Source organism: Wyeomyia smithii, chromosome 3 (genome assembly GCF_029784165.1).
Source record: "Wyeomyia smithii strain HCP4-BCI-WySm-NY-G18 chromosome 3, ASM2978416v1, whole genome shotgun sequence".
Lineage (NCBI taxonomy): Eukaryota > Metazoa > Arthropoda > Insecta > Diptera > Culicidae > Wyeomyia > Wyeomyia smithii.
The window spans coordinates 233,761,543-233,780,010 of NC_073696.1; the positions used below are offsets into that span (position 1 = coordinate 233,761,543).

An 18,468-nucleotide genomic window follows, 5' to 3' on the forward strand; every position below is an offset into this window, starting at 1 on the left:
AGTGCCAAAGGGTGCTTTAAGAACAAAACGTGTCCCGAAGTAAAGGTGCTCGACTGCAAGCAATTGCGGTCAGCATCGATCATCGGTGGCAAAACAGTATACACTCCGTCAGACTCGTTTCGAGTTACGTTCGCCGGGTCTGCACTACCAAGCCACGTCTCGATCCACCGGGTTCGTCTCCCTGTGAGGCTCTACGTGCCCCGCGTCATGAACTGCCTGAATTGCAAGCAGTTAGGCCATACAGCCGCCTACTGCTGCAATAAGGCACGTTGTGGCAAGTGTGGGGAGTCTCATGCGGAAGATTCTTGCAGTGTTAACGCTGAAAAGTGTATTCACTGCGGAGAAAATCTGCATGAGCTCTCGACATGTGCGGTGTACATGCAGCGCAGGGATAAAATAAAACGGTCTCTCAAAGAGCGTTCAAAGCGTTCCTACGCTGACATGCTGAAGAAGACCGTTACCACTTCTCCCGTTACTTCGAACCCCTTCGATCTGTTGCCCTCTGAGGAAACCGATTCTGACGATTCACCAGCGGGAGCATCTTACGCCAATCCTGGGGAGTCTAGAAAGAGGAAAAGTGTTTCCTCTCCTAAACTTCCCAGAAAAGGTCCTAAGATTTCTCAAAGTGAAATGAAGGTTACAAACAAACCAAACAGTGCTGCGGAAAAACCGAAGCAAACTCCTCCTGGGCTGGCAAATTTAAAGTCCCAGAAGGAGTTCCCAGCACTGCCAGGAACATCTAAAACCCCAGTTGCTCCTTTTACACTCCCAGTTGATGAAACAAACTCTGGATTAGTGAAATTTTCTGACATTGTGGACTGGATTTTTGAAACTTTCAATGTACCCGATCCAATTAAATTTTTTCTTACAGCATTCCTCCCAACAGTTAGATCATTTTTGAAGCAGTTGACTGCCCAATGGCCTCTCCTTGCAGCGATTGTATCCTTCGATGCCTAATTCAACTGCGTATATGAAGGATTCTATCTCTGTCTTACAGTGGAATTGTAGAAGTATTTTACCGAAAATTGATTCGTTTAAAGTTTTGATAAATAAAAACAAATGCGATGCATTTTCCCTTTGTGAAACTTGGCTTACTTCAAATATTGATCTCAACTTCAATGATTTTAATATTATTCGCCTTGATCGAGACACCCCATATGGAGGAGTACTTTTAGGGATTAAAAAGTGCTATTCTTTCTATCGTATTAACCTCCCCAATACAAGGTAAAGAGCTTTGTATTGCCTCAATATATATTCCCCCCAGAGCACAGGTTGGGCAACGGCTGCTCTTTGATTTAATAGAACTTCTTCCCTCGCCACGTTTGATTTTGGGAGACTTCAACTCTCATGGCGTGGCTTGGGGTTCCCCATACAATGATAACCGCTCCTCTTTAATCTATAACCTTTGCGATGACTTCGACATGACTATTTTAAACAACGGTGAAATGACACGTATCCCGAAACCTCCAGCGCGCCCAAGCGCTTTGGATCTATCCTTATGTTCGACGTCGCTACGGTTGGATTGCACATGGAAGGTAATCCTCGATCCTCACGGTAGCGACCATCTGCCTATTCTTATTTCAATTACCAACGGGTCAACTCGCATGCGACCAATTGACATTCCGTATGACCTCACACGAAATGTCGATTGGAAGTTATACGAGGAAATGATTTCAAAAGCGGTCGAGTCGATTCAACATCATTCACCACTTGAAGAATACAACCTCCTCGCGGGCTTGATTCTCGACGCCGCGTTGCAAGCCCAAACGAAGAAATATCCCGGCGTAACGATCAAAGAACGGCCTCCCACTCCGTGGTGGGACCAAGAGTGCTCCGATGTCTACACGCAAAGATCCGACGCGTTTAAGGCCTACCAGACGGGAGGTATACCTGGCGACTATTTACGGTATTCGGAGCTTGATACCAAGCTTAAAAGCTTGGCTAAAGCAAAGAAACGTGGATATTGGCGTCGGTTCGTGAACGAGACGTCGAGGGAGACATCGATGAGCACTCTTTGGAACACAGCCCGAAGAATGCGGAATCGCGTAACGGTCAACGAAAGCGAGGAGTCTTCAAGTAGGTGGATATTTGATTTTGCAAGGAAAGTATGTCCGGACTCTGTTCCTGAGCAAAATATTGTTCGCGATGCGTCTCCGGGCCACGACGCGATAGAATCACCTTTTACGATGGCAGAACTTTCAGTTGCCCTCCTGTCCTGTAACAATAACGCGCCTGGATTAGATAGAATCAAATTCAACTTGTTGAAGAATCTACCCGGCAATGCCAAGAGGCGCTTGTTGAACTTGTTCAATAAGTTCCTGGAGCAAAACATTGTACCGCAGGATTGGAGGCAAGTGAAGGTGATCGCCATCCAAAAACCAGGGAAACCAGCTTCTAATCACAACTCTTATAGGCCGATTGCAATGCTATCCTGTATCCGGAAATTGATGGAAAAAATGATACTCCGTCGTTTAGACCACTGGGTCGAATCAAATGGTCTACTATCAGAAACTCAATTTGGCTTCCGCCGTGCCAAAGGGACGAATGATTGTCTTGCGTTGCTTTCAACAGATATTCAGCTGGCGTATGCTCGTAAAGAACAAATGGCGTCTGCGTTCTTGGACATTAAGGGGGCTTTTGATTCCGTTTCTATTGACATTCTTTCGGGTAAACTTCACCGACAAGGATTTTCTCCAATTTTGAACAATTTTTTGCACAACTTGTTGTCCGAAAAGCACATGCATTTTACGCATGGCGATTTGGCAACTTTTCGCATTAGCTACATGGGTCTTCCCCAGGGCTCATGTTTAAGCCCCCTTCTTTACAACTTTTATGTAAATGACATCGACGAATGTCTGGCAAATTCATGCACGATAAGACAACTTGCAGACGACAGTGTAATCTCTGTTACAGGAGCCAAAGCTGCCGATTTGCAAGGACCATTGCAAGATACCTTGGACAATTTGTCTGCTTGGGCTTTACAGCTAGGTATCGAATTCCCTCCGGAGAAGACTGAGATAGTAGTTTTTTCTAGGAAGCATGAACCTGCTCAGCTTCAAACACAATTAATGGGTAAAACGATTTCTCAGGTTTTGGTACACAAATATCTTGGTGTCTGGTTCGACTCTAAAGGCACCTGGGGTTGTCACGTGAGGTATCTGATGAAAAAATGTCAACAAAGAGTGAATTTTCTTCGTACAATAACCGGACAATGGTGGGGAGCCCATCCAGGAGACCTTATAAGGCTTTACCAAACAACGATATTGTCTGTTATTGAATACGGGTGTTTCTGCTTCCGCTCCGCAGCAAACACACATTTGATCAAACTGGAGCGAATACAATATCGTTGTTTGCGTATCGCCTTAGGTTGCATGCAGTCGACCCATACGATGAGTTTGGAGGTTTTAGCTGGAGTACTACCATTGAAAAACCGCTTCTGGAGCCTGTCTTCTCGTATTCTAATCAAATGTGAGGTCTTGAACCGTCCCGTGATTGAAAATTTTGAAAGGTTAATCGAACTTAATTCTCAAACCCGTTTTATGACATTGTATTTCAATCACATGTCCCAAAATATTAACCCTTCTTCGAATATTCCAAATCGTGTCGACTTATCAAATACTTCTGATTCTACTGTGTTTTTCGATACATCCATGATAGAAGAAACTCGTGGAATCCCGGATCATTTACGCGTGCAGCAGATCCCTAAAATTTTTTCCAATAAATATCGAAACATCAACTGCGACAATATGTACTACACTGACGGATCACTTCTTGATGGGTCCACTGGCTTCGGTATCTTCAATAACAATTTAACCGTCTCCCATAAGCTCGATAATCCTGCTTCTGTTTACGTCGCAGAATTAGCTGCAATTCAGTACACCCTAGGGATTATCGAAAAAATGCCCACGGACCATTATTTCATCTTTACGGACAGTCTCAGTTCCATTGAGGCTCTCCGATCGATGAAAGATGTTAAGCACTCTCCGTATTTCCTGGGGAAAATACGGGAACATCTGAGTGCTTTATCCGAAAAATCTACTCAGATTACCTTAGCGTGGGTCCCTTCTCACTGCTCGATACCGGGTAATGAGAAAGCGGACTCTTTGGCTAAGGTGGGCGCAACAAACGGTGATATTTATGAAAGACCAATTGCCTTTAATGAATTTTTCGCACTTGTACGTCAGAATACGATCATCAGTTGGCAAAATGCTTGGACCAGAGGGGAATTGGGAAGGTGGTTACATTCCATAATCCCCAAAGTATCGACGAACCCGTGGTTCAAGGGGTTGGATGTAGGTCGGGATTTCATTTGCGTGATGTCCCGGCTTATGTCCAATCACTATAGATTTGACGCGCTCCTCCGTCGTGTTGGGCTCGGGGAAAGTGGTATCTGTGCCTGTGGTGAAGGTTATCACGACATAGAGCATGTGGTTTGGTCATGCCCTGTACACCGTGACGCCAGGTCTAAATTAATAGCTTCCCTGCAGGCCGAGGGTAGACAGCCGGCTGTTCCTGTTCGTGATGTCTTGGCGAGCCGTGACCTATCCTACATGTCCCTTATATACGTTTTCCTGAAATCCATCCACGCCCCAGTCTAGTCCCGTTCCCCTCCGTCTACACCCAACAAAACGACAAGAACACGTTTGAACCTTAAGCACAAAACCAGCAACCAGACCCCGCACAACAGAACCAGGACCCAAGGACTACGAGCCTCTGTCCCAACTCACGACATCGTGGCTCAGCAGAACGAATCCATACATGCCATTCGACGATTATCAGACGACCATTGAACAACAAAACACTGATTGGAAATCCCATGCTAGTTTTAAGTTAGACTTAATTTCAGCTCGTAGTCGGCAGCGAGGATAAAAAATTTGCTTTAGTTTTTAAGTCATCAGATATAATTGGCGCCGTTAAACATTAAATTGTATTTGTGCCGTGTCAAATAAATGTTATGTGAGGAAAAAAAAAAAAAATCATTTTCTCCGCACGTAGGAGGACTGATGTATTACAAGTCTCTGGCAAAGGTCTTGAAGATGTACATAGTCTTTTTAATATAACTTCCGGAAGTCGTGCCACAAAGTTTCACTGTTCTGCCGGATAAAAAAAACAAGAAATTTCCGATATCGAATTTCTTTTATGCCAAATGTTTTAGAAATGCATGAACCGTCGAAATCTAGCAATCACTAAACAAATGTTTGTTTAATAATCAACTTTTTAGGAGTCAGAAAGTCTTGCCCAGAAAGATGTTTTTTTTTTTTTTTGAAAACAGCACCAGATCTCGAAGGTTTATGTTTTTTCAAGACATTTGTTCGAAAATAATTTCGATTTTGACAATTTCGACAATTTCTGTGTATTTCTCATCGACCAAAAAAGTACAACTATGACCGCTTCGAGACTCCACAGTCCGAAGTCCAATTGAACTAAGATTTTGCAGGGTTTTTTTCCGAGAAGACGAAACTTTTGATCGCTACTGCCGAAATCCGAGGGTAAAATTTTTCTTTTTTCTCATACATTCCATTTAGGGTTTCCAATATTCACGGGAATAGATTTCCCGGAGAGCGGGAATGAAAAATCTCATATCCCGGGAATTCCCGGGACCGGAAAAATTTCTTAGCAAAAATAAGCTACTAAAAAAACAAAAAAGGTCACACCAAAATTCTCGATCGATTTTTGTTGCAAATATTCGTAGAAGATTTTCAGGGTTTCAGGGTTTTTTTTCGTCAAATAATCGCTTCAGATCGACTGACAATTTTCCATTAAGCCCAAATAAATTTCCTTCTGTAAAATTTACTTAAGTCCGCTCAATCACCGGTGTTTAATTTCTGGAACACTTCTTAATCACCAGCTCTCGCTTCATTTTTTAGAAACTGGAGTGTTCGATACTTTCAGTTTGTTGAAGAGAGCTGAGTGTTAGGCAGGTTAGACGAGTTCAATATTTACTGTATTTGGTATGGACGTCTTTGTGCAAAATATTTCTTCGCACTATACTGCGCTATATTGTTACACTATGCCAAATATTTGCTCAAAATTCTGTTTACTTCAACGGTAGCAAATATCAAATATATTTACTATGCCATTACACGATGCGAATTTAAAAAAAAAAATAAACTGCGTAGTAAATCTCAGAACAATATTTCAAACTCATTTGGAGTTGGTATCACAGTTGAATAGATAGTAAAATTCCGTTTTAAAGTTTTGATTAATTAACTGAAACGTTTCGTTATTCAACGGTTTTCTGTGAAAGAACGAGACAAACCGGAAGGTAACGATAGAATATCAAATAATCTGTTCCATACGACTCAAAATCAATCCTAAATCAATGACCATCATGTAGCAAAACAGGATAATAAAAAAAGTGGTTTGGCGCGCTCACATAATGTAAGATACAATATAAGTGCGGGAACCCTCCCAGCTGGTCTCGAGGTACGATGCAGGCCTAACAAGCCAGTCGTCGTAGGTTCGAGTCTCGGCTCGGGAGAGACTGTTAGTGTCAGTAGGATCGTAGCGCTAGCCCCACAATTGACATGTACACTTAACAGTTGACTGCGAAGTCTGTGTATAATAACAAGAAGGTCGAGTTCTGAATCGGAATGTAGCACCAAGGAAAAAAAACTGCGGGAGAATATTGAAGAGAGAGAATAGGAGAGAACAACGTAAAAGATGAAGTGTTTTCTTGCTATCTTCAGCGATACCGCTTACCGTGCAACGTGAATGCTGTTTAAATAAATCGTTGCGTAGTTCAGTCAGCGATCAATTCGAGAACAACATTCGAAATGATGTTTGTCGCAAGACATAAACAGTAGGGTAGGTATATGTTGCGTGGTCTCAAAAATGACATTTTCTCGACATTCCTTCGCCGGAATAAACTGCTGATGCTAGATACCGTAGCTACAAGGTGACAGAGTCCGCTTTGACAAGCGGTGGTGTTCATGGGTTCGAATCTTAGGAGAATCAGGGTCATTCGATGTCAACGGACTTAAGCATGGGTTTATTCTCAGGTCCCCCCCCCCCATCAATTTTTAAATTTTTCAAAGCCTCGTCAAACACCTCTTGACAAAAATAAATCCCTCTTACAATAAAACTGGTCAGAAAAGGCCATTCAGTTGAAACCTCTCCAGCGAATTGTAATTGGCGATTATATTGGCCTGAGGCAACAAGGCTCGAAATAGTAAGCGTAGAAAGGTAGGCATACACACAAGCACGAATTATAATAAACATGTCACTTACTCTCAATAGTGAAATTGTTGATGATAGAAGTGTGGAATACATCACACACCTCGTGTGTGTTATCACATACAGGAGAAAATAAAATAAATAATGAAATGAATAGGTGACAAGAATAAAAAGTGGCGATAAGTTTTTCTTCGGAAAAGAGGACTGTTTTTCTCCGGGGTTTGAGAAGATTAGGTTTGAGAAGAATTTAATAAAATCAGTCTAGCAACTGACTTTATTCCAGGCAGTCATCATTTTCTCCGCACGTAGGAGGACTGATGTATTACAAGTCTCTGGCAAAGGTCTTGAAGATGTATATAGTCTTTGTAATATAACTTCCGGAAGTCGTGCCACAAAGTTTCACTGTTTTGCCGGATAAAAAAAACAAGAAATTTCCGATATCGAATTTCTTTTATGCCAAATGTTTTAGAAATGCATGAACCGTCGAAATCTAGCAATCTCTGAACAAATGTTTGTTTAATAATCAACTTTTTAGGAGTCAGAAAGTCTTGCCCAGAAAGATGTTTTTTTTTTTTTTGAAAACAGCACCAGATCTCGAAGGTTTATGTTTTTTCAAGACATTTGTTCAAAAATAATTTCGATTTTGACAATTTCGACAATTTCTGTGTATTTCTCATCGACCAAAAAAGTACAACTATGACCGCTTCGAGACTCCACAGTCCGAAGTCCAATTGAACTAAGATTTTGCAGGGTTTTTTTCCGAGAAGACGAAACTTTTGATCGCTACTGCCGAAATCCGAGGGTAAAATTTTTCTTTTTTCTCATACATTCCATTTAGGGTTTCCAATATTCACGGGGATTGATTTCCCGGAGAGCGGGAATGAAAAATCTCATATCCCGGGAATTCCCGGGACCCGGAAAAATTTCTTAGCAAAAATGAGCTACTAAAAAAACAAAAAAGTTCACACCAAAATTCTCGATCGATTTTTGTTGCAAATATTTGTAGAAGATTTTCAGGGTTTCAGGGTTTTTATTTCGTCAAATAATCGCTTCAGATCGACTGACAATTTTCCATTAAGCCCAAATAAATTTCCTTCTGTAAAATTTACTTAAGTCCGCTCAATCACCGCTGGTGTTTAATTTCTGGAACACTTCTTAGTCACCAGCTCTCGATTCATTTCTTAGAAACTGGAGTGTTCGATACTTTCAGTTTGTTGAAGAGAGCTGAGTGTTAGGCAGGTTAGACGAGTTCAATATTTACTATATTTGGTATGGACGTCTTTGGGCAAAATATTTCTTCGCACTATACTGCGCTATATTGTTACACTATGCCAAATATTTGCTCATAATTCTGTTTACTTCAACGGTAGCAAATATCAAATATATTTACTATGCCATCACCAATGCGAATTTGAAAAAAAAATAAACTGCGTAGTAAATCTCAGAACAATATTTCAAACTCATTTGGAGTTGGTATCACAGTTGAATAGATAGTAAAATTTCGTTTTAAAGTTTTGATTAATTAACTGAAACGTTTCGTTATTCAATGGTTTTCTGTGAAAGAACGAGACAAACCGGAAGGAAACGATAAAATATCAAATAATCTGTTCCATACGACTCAAAATAAGCCAGTTTCAGACCATTTGATATTTAAATAATTTGATATTACAAGGCAAGCAAATATTGACCGTCATTTCAAGCAAATATTTGTTTCGTGTAATGCCTTCTTCAGTACCGCTATACATTTTGATGACGTCAGTTTCGTGTTTTGATAGAGTATTTAGTTTTATTGCACTGTTTTATAGGAAACTATTGTGAATCTTGCGTAATTTTCCGAGGATCCCGGGAATCCCAGCAACGGGCCGTTCCTAAACCACGTGGTCATAACCGAGGGACGGGGGGGTTTGTCAAATGACCACGAAAGACCACGAAGGGGGGGGGGGGGTTTAAACGAAATGACCACGTGGTTTTTTTCTGACTTATAATTCATTGTTGCCACCAAGTCAATAATCAAGCTTTTGCATTTTAGAAGTATAAAATGTACTGGAAGTTTAACAATAAAAAATGTAAAAAATTAAGTGAATTTCCGGCACTTGACAATTGAAAAGACCACATGGTTAAAGTCGCAAGAGGGGATAATGACGAGTGATGACAGATTACGCTTCAACACGGTTTCCCAACAAAACTGATTAAGCTGATTTGTGCCACCCTTGATGATTTTTTCACCAGGCGTCAGGCGTGATTTCGTGCCGTTGGACAGTCTGCAGCAAGGTGACGGGCTCTCGAATCTTTTGGTTTACATAGTTTTGGAGAGTGCAGTACGGAGAGCTGGCGTGCAATGGATAATATTGATACCAACAGTTTTAAAAAGAAGAGGTAAACGTGCCCTTCAAGAGGGAAGCAGCGAGAATTGGACTTACCATCAACTCTAGCAAAATTAAGTACATGGAGCCTGGTAGAGAGCGTGGAAATTCGTAGATTCTTGGTACTGAGATTGTGATAGATGGGAATATCTATGAAAAGGACGAGATACGAGCCATATGGACGCTAGGTATATGCATATCATAACATGCGGATATCAAGCTGATAAAATACGGCAGGCTACAGTGGGCTAGCCACGCGGCACGAATGCTTGAGTAGCGACCAGCGACTTTTTGATAGACCCCGTATTCGATGTGTGGTGTAGATGGGCACGGCCGATCGGGGGTGTTAAGAGCGAATGCAGAAGACTAGCCCAAGATCGCATATAAAGTAAAGTAAGTTTTAAATATATTTTTAATTTTTATAATACATATTGATAAAATCAACACAAAAACATTTAAGAAAACCTCAAGTTTTATTGAAAAACAGAAACTAAGATCATCTTCCTTTGAGACACAGTTAAAGCTTGAGGTATTCGATGGAAGCTGCTCGGAGTGTTTGTAATTAAGATGGTTCCTATGCAAAATGATCAAAGAAACGTATTGGTTATACATTTTCAATACGAAACAATACGGACACAGTCTCGCAGTAAGTTTCATTCCCATAACGACGCAATCACATTTTGTCAGTAAATTCTTGCGTAGCTTCTATGAGTTTTCTTGCCTCCAAAAATTTCGAAAAATATATTTGAAATATTCCAATAACAGCATTTTCAAGTATCCGTGTGCTCAACCGTTTTTAACTCAACCTTCAAAATCAATCTAGTCAATAAATCGAAGCAGAAACACTAGACTATAGAAAGTCTAACGCATGTTTTGTTGAGCGTCTGGCGAGAATAACATAAATAAAATTATGCACGTGCGTTAACTTTGCTTTATTTTAAATGAGATAAGAGTTTACAATGCACCCTACCAGTCAGTCAAATCATTCATATGCAAGAATACACTTGCGTTTTTTTCTCGGTATTAAATCGACAGTCGTACGATTTCGAAGTTCTGTTCAAAACAAGCAAGCACGTCATTCCATTCATTGGTTGTCATCTTATATATTTACAGAGGCGATACCAACTATCACTGGAGTCGTACGATGTGCTGCATTGTTCTAGTGACATGTTTGGTTATCTATCGAGATTTTAAGCAGTGGCTCAAAATGTCTGGCTAAAGAGGTCTAATTTTATGCTGTTTCCAAACCAATATTAGAAACGTAGCGGACGCTCCCAATTACACGGCAATCCATAACGTTCAGGTTGAACTTTTCAATGCTATCTTCACCCGCTAGCGCTAAACGGAGGTCTATGCGGAAGCCCTCGAGCGCCAAACGACCATTTCTGTACATTTCGCTGCGATTAGTCCTGCAGCAACGTCAGCAAATCATCGACCAAGACGACCTAAGCTGAGCATCTGCTATGGCCGGGTATATAAGCGTGCGCCAAGATCAAGGTCAGCCGGCATTTTTCTCGTTCAAATATTGAATTGATTGTTCAAACTTGTTTTCGACTGCTAGCCGATTCCTCTTCCCCCACCGACAGTGGCTATCTGTGGCTAGTCATTGCTTTCCATCACATCCAGCATCGGTTGTCTCGTCCTCGTTTTGACCAGTTATCGCCACGCGGAATCAAACCCTGTAGCCGGCGCAGTGAGACGATAGGTAACCGCGGATTTTAAATTTTATGGAAATTGACGTATTTTTGTTGCTGTTTTTTGATTGTTGCCAGATGAACCTGTGCTCTCAGCGCCACCAAAAACAGCAGACATAAATCGGATGAGGTCAGTCGGACAGCCTTTTCTATGTATCCGTTCGAAAAAGTAAGGTCTCAGTCCACACATCAATGTGACCTGCCATTTCTGATCTTATCTTGAAGATGCTTGCGATAGTTGTCATCAACCGGATATTTTTTAAACAACAGAGACTATATTCTGTTTTTTTTTTTTCAAGACAATCAAATTTAACACTGTCTTCCAACGCCTAAAGAGGTACCGGAAATTGGTTTGCCATTTTACTACCTTGATTCTTAGGAGAAGGACCTTTAGAAGATGATAAATGATGTTGGCCCTTTTTGGGTATTTTGGACGCTGTGCGCTGGCAATTAGCACCAAAGTGGTGACCATTTGACGCGAAGCTGCGATAAGTTTTGCCACAAGTCGGCACTGTGATCTTCGTTTCGGTCATAAGTTGCGGTTTTTATGACCTGTGCGTCTGCAAACATGTGTTCGCGACTACGCTGATTGAAAACGGTTCTAGGCATAAAAAATGAGCCACAGTTTATTATATGTACGTCTAGCGTATTGATAAAGTTGAACAGTAGAGTAAAACACACGTCAATGTCAAGGATATGAAGTAATGTACTGACCTGTTCGAATATTGGAATTCTTCGGGTAAATTGCCAGTCGTCCGATGGTAAGGCTGCTTCTCACGCTGCGCATTTCGACTGATGCTTGTTACTCCTGTTGATCTTTATCTGTTTATTACTTTTCGCGCAGTTGAAATTCACTCTCACTTTGGATCACTACAATTCGAATAACTATAAAATCTTTCTATTTCCAAACACACAATTGATTTCTGAAAAAAAAAAACGAGAAAAGAATGATAATTAGTAACACGCGTGAAAAAAACCTCGCATTCATTGATCTAACAAAACTGTCCTCATCTAATGGCGTTCTTCTGAAAAGAAAAACACCTTGGTAGTCACTAAAATAAAACTAGCTTATTTCGTAGCTCAGCTTTTTCACGCGTTACGTCAACCTCTCTCAATCAAGCCCGCTCCGTTGAAAACAGTTGAAATCTCAACCCGCGCACCCCGTGCCAGCCGAACGGAGAAAAGATTGGCCCGGTAAACTATTAATTCGTGTGTACAACTTGTCCTCGCAACAGTTTTTCGCAATTTTTAAAGCTAGCAGCAATCTGGCAACGCGACATTCAACCTGTCAAAACGAGTCACTAAAATTTCGTCGAGCTTATGTTTAACACGTTCACTTTCATTTTCCTAAGAAACAATCACTACTACCAGAGCAATGCACTAGGTACTTTACTTTCGTTCTAATTTATTTTCGTCAGACCTTTGCTTTGAAGCAGAGTCGTAAACAAACTATTCCGAAATCCTACCGCGTTATTGTAGAGTTTCGCGAGACAGTCCGTCCGTCCGTCCGGCTTGATGGTTGAGGCAGGTTTACTGTTCGCATAGAGCGTCACCGTAGATCGAGCCGCGAACAACGACGCAGACAGCCAGTTGAAAATTGATTTGTTTCTCCTGTGAGCACACCTACCAGTGTGTGCGCCAATACAGGAGAGGTAATTAAATGGCTCAAAAGATAACACATAAAGAAAGGTTGTAAATTCACTTTGAAAATAGTTGTTGTTTCAAATAATAAAAACAATTTCGGTTACCATATAAAATTACATTGTTTCTATGTAACTTCAATTGGAGAATAACAAATAACTGTTTTGAAGATTAACCTCGAAGTTTTGTTGATCTCTAACTAGTAAGTTTTGGGTGATTGGAAATTGGGTAAGACAAAATTTATTTTTACAAAATATATTCCGTTTACAGCATACGATAATTGTTGACAAATGTTGATATATTTCTAAATTTCGCTTCCGTATTTTGATCAGCAACACTTCTGGTAGTGAGTATCTTTGTAGTTGCGGATGCTGAACAACTTTTTGAGAGACGCCATATAATCTCACAAACCTTTTTAGTAACGTAATAAATCTTAAAAACAGTCGGAAATGAATTAGTTCGGATCGATTCGCGAGGTAACGTAAAATAATTCACTTGTACGTTCTTCCAATGGTTTTCATGTAACGCAGATCAGCGGATGTTTTATTCATCATTTGGCCGTATTTGCTTCGGATGTAACCAAACATAGCATATAACCTTCACAAAATTAAGGTGAAACGGGATTGTGGCCTTTTCCTATACAATTTTGAGGTTAGAGTTCTTTTTACTTCTGTATTTTGATCGTAAAAAATTCGGCTTCCACTAAATAAACAGCACTCAAATTGCTACTTCAGGCATGCAACAGTTGTGAAAACAATTGATCAAAGTTTCATGTACGTAGTCTTCATAAATCAAGAAAACATTAGATTGCCAAATTCTAGTTGATCGCGACCACGTCCCGTTTCACCTTAAATGATCGCTGATAAAATATACGGTTCTCATTGTTATTCACGCCGTGTCCAATATATTCTCATAGAAATTGTTCGGCTCTCATTAATTATTTTTTTAATTGAAAAGCAATATAATATTAATTAACAAACTCCACCTTTAGCCCTTTTGACGAGCTTCAGACGTTTTTCAAATCCGTCACAGACGGCACGAACGAACTCCATAAACATTTTGTCCCATGCACGAAGGATTACGGTTTTTAATCGGGCCAGTGTAGGTATTCTGTATCTTACGAGGTTATCCAAGTGATTCAGTTCTGGTGAACTGAAAGGCTGTTTATCTTTGGCTGAAAAGTCGGTTAAAATTTCCCAACTTCAAAAATGAACCAGATTCACTATGTGAAGGTTGCGTTGTTCTTCTAAAACATGTAATGATCTTCTCCGTACATTCTATCCACGCGTGGCACTGCTACTTTCTCAAAAATTGCCGTTTTCTAATATATGGTGTTAGTTGTGCGACTTATTCGAAGCAGTAGCTTACCACGCTTGCAAATATCTCTTCAAACCATCACTAAAAAAGCACTTTGAAACCGAGGAACGTTTTTGTCACTATCCGGCAGTTCTGTGAAGTTGTTGATACCATGTACATGATCGATTTAAAAACCATTAAGATCAGCGATTATTTTAGGTACAGAGATTTTCGTTGAACTCGATCACCTTACGATTTTTTTCTTTTATAAATCTCAAGATATTATTTGTATAAAAAAATTAATCAAAAATATGTGAAAAATGCTACATATTTTTATTTGGAACTGCCTTTTTTGCTGAATGCAGTACCTAAAAACGAATATATCATGCGTGAAAGCACATGCCCGTGGCACGTGTGACAAATTTCTGAACCGAATTAACACCCACAAGCAATCGACACAGAATTAAAGTGGGAACGAGAAATGTAAAGTTAGACATTTTCTACGGAAGTTCCTATCGAGTTTTTAGCATAAGTCACTAGTATCTATTGCTAAAATTTACTAATTTGTTTTATTCAGCTACAGTAGAGTGTAATAATTCAATCTAAATTACGTATTATTATCACAAAATAACTAATACACTAAGGTCGCTTTTTACGCGGTTTTTCTTAAGCGGGTTTTTTTTACGCGGATTCCGGAATTCACGCGGTTTTTTTTATGCGGATTTCGGAATTTACGCGGATTCCGGAATCAACGTTTTTTTTTTTTACGCGGCACGTATCCCCCGCGTAAAAAGCGACTTTAGTGTACTTGTTATTTAGAGTTTTGATTAGCGTATTCATAGTCGTTATATTTTAGAACGTTCAACCCACTATGTTTCACTTAAAACAATCGCAAACTTTTTCGAAAAGATGACCAAATAACGTTGTAACGTTTTTTGATTTGATGATTTGTGTAGTTTAGCACTACACGACAAAAATTTCGACAATTTTTCGAGTTGTTCTGCTAATTCGATTGAATTAGTCCCCTGAAACATTTTTCACAAACGTTTTACTTTAAACGCATAAATAGCTGTTATCGTAATTTATTCACTGAATTACTCCAAGTAGCAGCATTAACATGTAGCATTCTCATTATTCAACACTTTTATTTGCTCAGCAGTGGTCAGCAGTGGTCAGCAGTTTACTTCCAACAGCGTATTTCATGATGCTTCTATAAGATTGTCCTTAAACGCGCTGATGTCGATGAAAATATTAGTTGCAAACCGGCTCCATCTCTGGAGCTTTTTCGGTTTCGTATAGGATGATTATAAGTGATGGATTCGAATTTTCAAAAACTTACTTTACTGTCCAGTAGGGTGTCCCAAAATTGCACATGTCTGGAATCCCGGGGGCTCACCCTCCAGATGGTAGAAAATGGTGTTACGAACAAACTTTTGTTCGGCCGCAGCTCTAGAAAATGGTGTTTTCAACTGGCCCCGATGACTTTTTTGAAAAAAATCGGTTTTTCTTATGTTAAATCTAAAAACATGTCCAGTTATTCAATTTTCCATGAAACCTAATTCTTTTATATTTTTACAGGTTCCTTAGGGTCCAAACTGTAAGGGAAAAATTCGTTTCGGATTGATTATCGTCAATTTATTTTCCTAAAAAAATTTCTATCGTTTGGAAAAGAGATTTTTCAAGTATACTTTGACATTCAATCAATAAAAATGGGTATTAAACCTAATGCTCTCACCAACTGAATACCATTAAAAGTTGGGAAATTTTATAGGGAAGAACATCGCCAAAGACTACATGGCCCTAAAATAACAAATAACTCACATCAAGAACAACTCAAAATCAAGTTATTTTAGAGCCATGTAGTCTTTGGCAATGTTCTACCCCATAAAAATTCCCAACTTTAAATGGTATTCAGTTGGTGAGAGCATTAGGTTTAATACCCAATTTTATTGATCAAAATATACTTGAAAAATCTTTTTTCCAAACGATAGATTTTTTTTAGGAAAATAAATTAACGATAATCAATCCGAAACGAATTTTTCCCTTACAGTTTGAACCCTAAGGAACCTGTAAAAAATATGAAAGGATTAGGTTTCATGAAAAATTGAATAACTGGACATATTTTTTAGATTTAACATAAGAAAAACCGATTTTTTCAAAAAAGTCATCGGGGCCAGTTGCAAAACATCATTTTCTAGAGCTGCCGCCGAACAAAAGTTTGTTCGTAACACCATTTTCTATGATCTTTGGAACACCCTACTGCCCAGTCAATATTTTCATACATATAATAATATTTTGATTCCAATATCCGCACTCATATATATCATAAAAACTCACATTTGATGCACAAAAACAGCATTTACGTACTATTTTGGAGGTGATATACGTACTGAGGAATAATGGTATGCAATTCATTGATATACGTATTTATATACGATTATATCCGATAGATTTGTTTCACACTGTCTTACAACTCTAAGCCTACAATCGCAAATCGGTAAGACTCCACCATGATTTACAATTCAAGATGAATTTCTGCGCATGATAAAAAGCGTGTTATACGATTTCGACTTCGTTGAGATATATTTGCGATAATTTTCATACATTGATATACGATTTGTGGTTGACTGGGTGCTTGGGGTAGTTTAAGTAATTTTGTTGAATGACGTTATTTTATTTATTTATTTGGCATTTCGCCATAATGACATGGCCTGATTCACAAAGTTTCTTTAATTTATTCGGTTATTAGCTGCCGCTCTCCAATACCCGGGACATCGTGTACTCCCTACCAGATCTCGCTCCACCCATCATGGTCTACCCACCTTGCCCACTGCGCCCCTGGCCGTCTTCTTCCAAACACCATCTTTGCAGGGTAGTTGTCCGGAATTTTTGCAACATGTCCTGCGCAGCGTATCCGTCCAGCTTTAGTCACCTTTTGAATACTGGGTTCGCCGTAGAGTTGCGCGAGCTCATGGTTCATCCTCCCCCTTCATTCCGTTCTCCTGCACGCCGCCAAAGACCATCCTCAGTACCCGTCGTTCAAAAACTCCGAGCACTCGCAGGTCCTCCTCGAGCATTGTCCACGTTTAATGCCCGTAGAGAACAAACGGTCGCGTTTTGTATAGGTTACACTTCGTACGTGGTCTTAGTCTGTTTGACCGTAATTGCTTGTAGAGCCCATAGTATAAACGACTTCCGCTAATACGCCTTCGGATCTTACGGCTGATATAATTATCCTCAGTTAAAAGTGCCGAGAAAACTAACTTGTTGACTGCCTCGAACTCATCGCCGTCGATCGTATTTCTACTGCCTAGGCGTTGTCGGTCTGCTTCGGTTCCGCCGGCTAGCATATACACTAAGGTAGCTTTTTACGCGGTTTTTTTGCGCGAGTTTTTTACGCGGATTCCGGAATTTACGCGTTTTTTTACTTGGATTCCGGAATTTACGCGTTTTTTTTACGCGGATTCCGGAATTTAAGGCGGTTTTTATTTTCGCGGATTCCGGAATTAACGCGGTATTTTTTTTGCCCGGATTTCGGTTTCTCTTCACTCGGAATGCAGAATTAACGCTGGTTTTTTTTACGCGGACTCCGGAATTTACGCGGCTTTTTCACGCGGCACGTATCCCCCGCGTAAAAAGCGACTTTAGTGTACTTAGTTTTAGACGTATCCACCTGCGGTGACACCCCAACAGCCATAAATACGTTAGCTATATGAACGGTTGCCATACGTGCGATAGTCATAAGCGACGTTAGCCATAATATTATTTTCACATATGGATGTAGCCATAATATGCGTTAGCCATAACACGACTATATAACACGACTGATTGAATGTTGTTCTGCATAACATGGATAAAAGTTGTTTATATATTTCAAGCGCTTTGTTTATCTCTTAAATATTTTCAACGCAGTATTCCTTTACGAGAATTAAGCAAAGCAAAAAGCAAAGTATTGGTGCTACATTCCGATTCGGAACTCGACTTTCTGTTTATTATACACAGACTTCGCAGCCAACTGTTAAGTGTACCGGACAATTGCGGGGCCAGCGCTACGATCCTACTAACACTAACAATCTCTCCCGAGCCGAGACTCGAACCTACGACAACTGGCTTGTTAGGCCAGCATCGTACCTTGAGACCAGCTGGGAGGGAGATAATTACGATGTAATTTTCAGTGCTGTAGTCTAGTTGTTGGCGCGGCTGTGATGAAAACTTTCTCGCAATATTCATCGAGAAACTGCTACTGGTCTCTTTGAAATAGTTTGTATGCTCCATTCAACGATCGATTTGAAAAAGGC

At 40.0% G+C, this 18,468-nt stretch overlaps 1 protein-coding gene across 4 annotated transcripts in view; it reads right to left on the bottom strand.

The window, feature by feature from the left end:
* Window positions 1–18,468, bottom strand: part of LOC129729832 (ATP-dependent Clp protease ATP-binding subunit clpX-like, mitochondrial) — a 48,486-nt gene that overhangs the window by 20,233 nt on the left and 9,785 nt on the right. Inside the window, exons 1-2 of one of the 4 annotated variants that reach the window (XM_055688673.1) lie at window positions 12,700–12,810; window positions 11,948–12,156 (exon numbers count right to left, since the gene is read on the bottom strand). In XM_055688673.1, the coding sequence (XP_055544648.1) occupies window positions 11,948–12,020 (73 nt within the window). In that variant the 5' untranslated portion in view covers window positions 12,021–12,156; window positions 12,700–12,810. Of the gene's footprint in view, window positions 1–11,947; window positions 12,157–12,230; window positions 12,252–12,274; window positions 12,603–12,699; window positions 12,811–18,468 lie in introns of those variants that run through there. The other 3 variants (XM_055688674.1, XM_055688675.1, XM_055688672.1) reach the window with 3 other exon arrangements.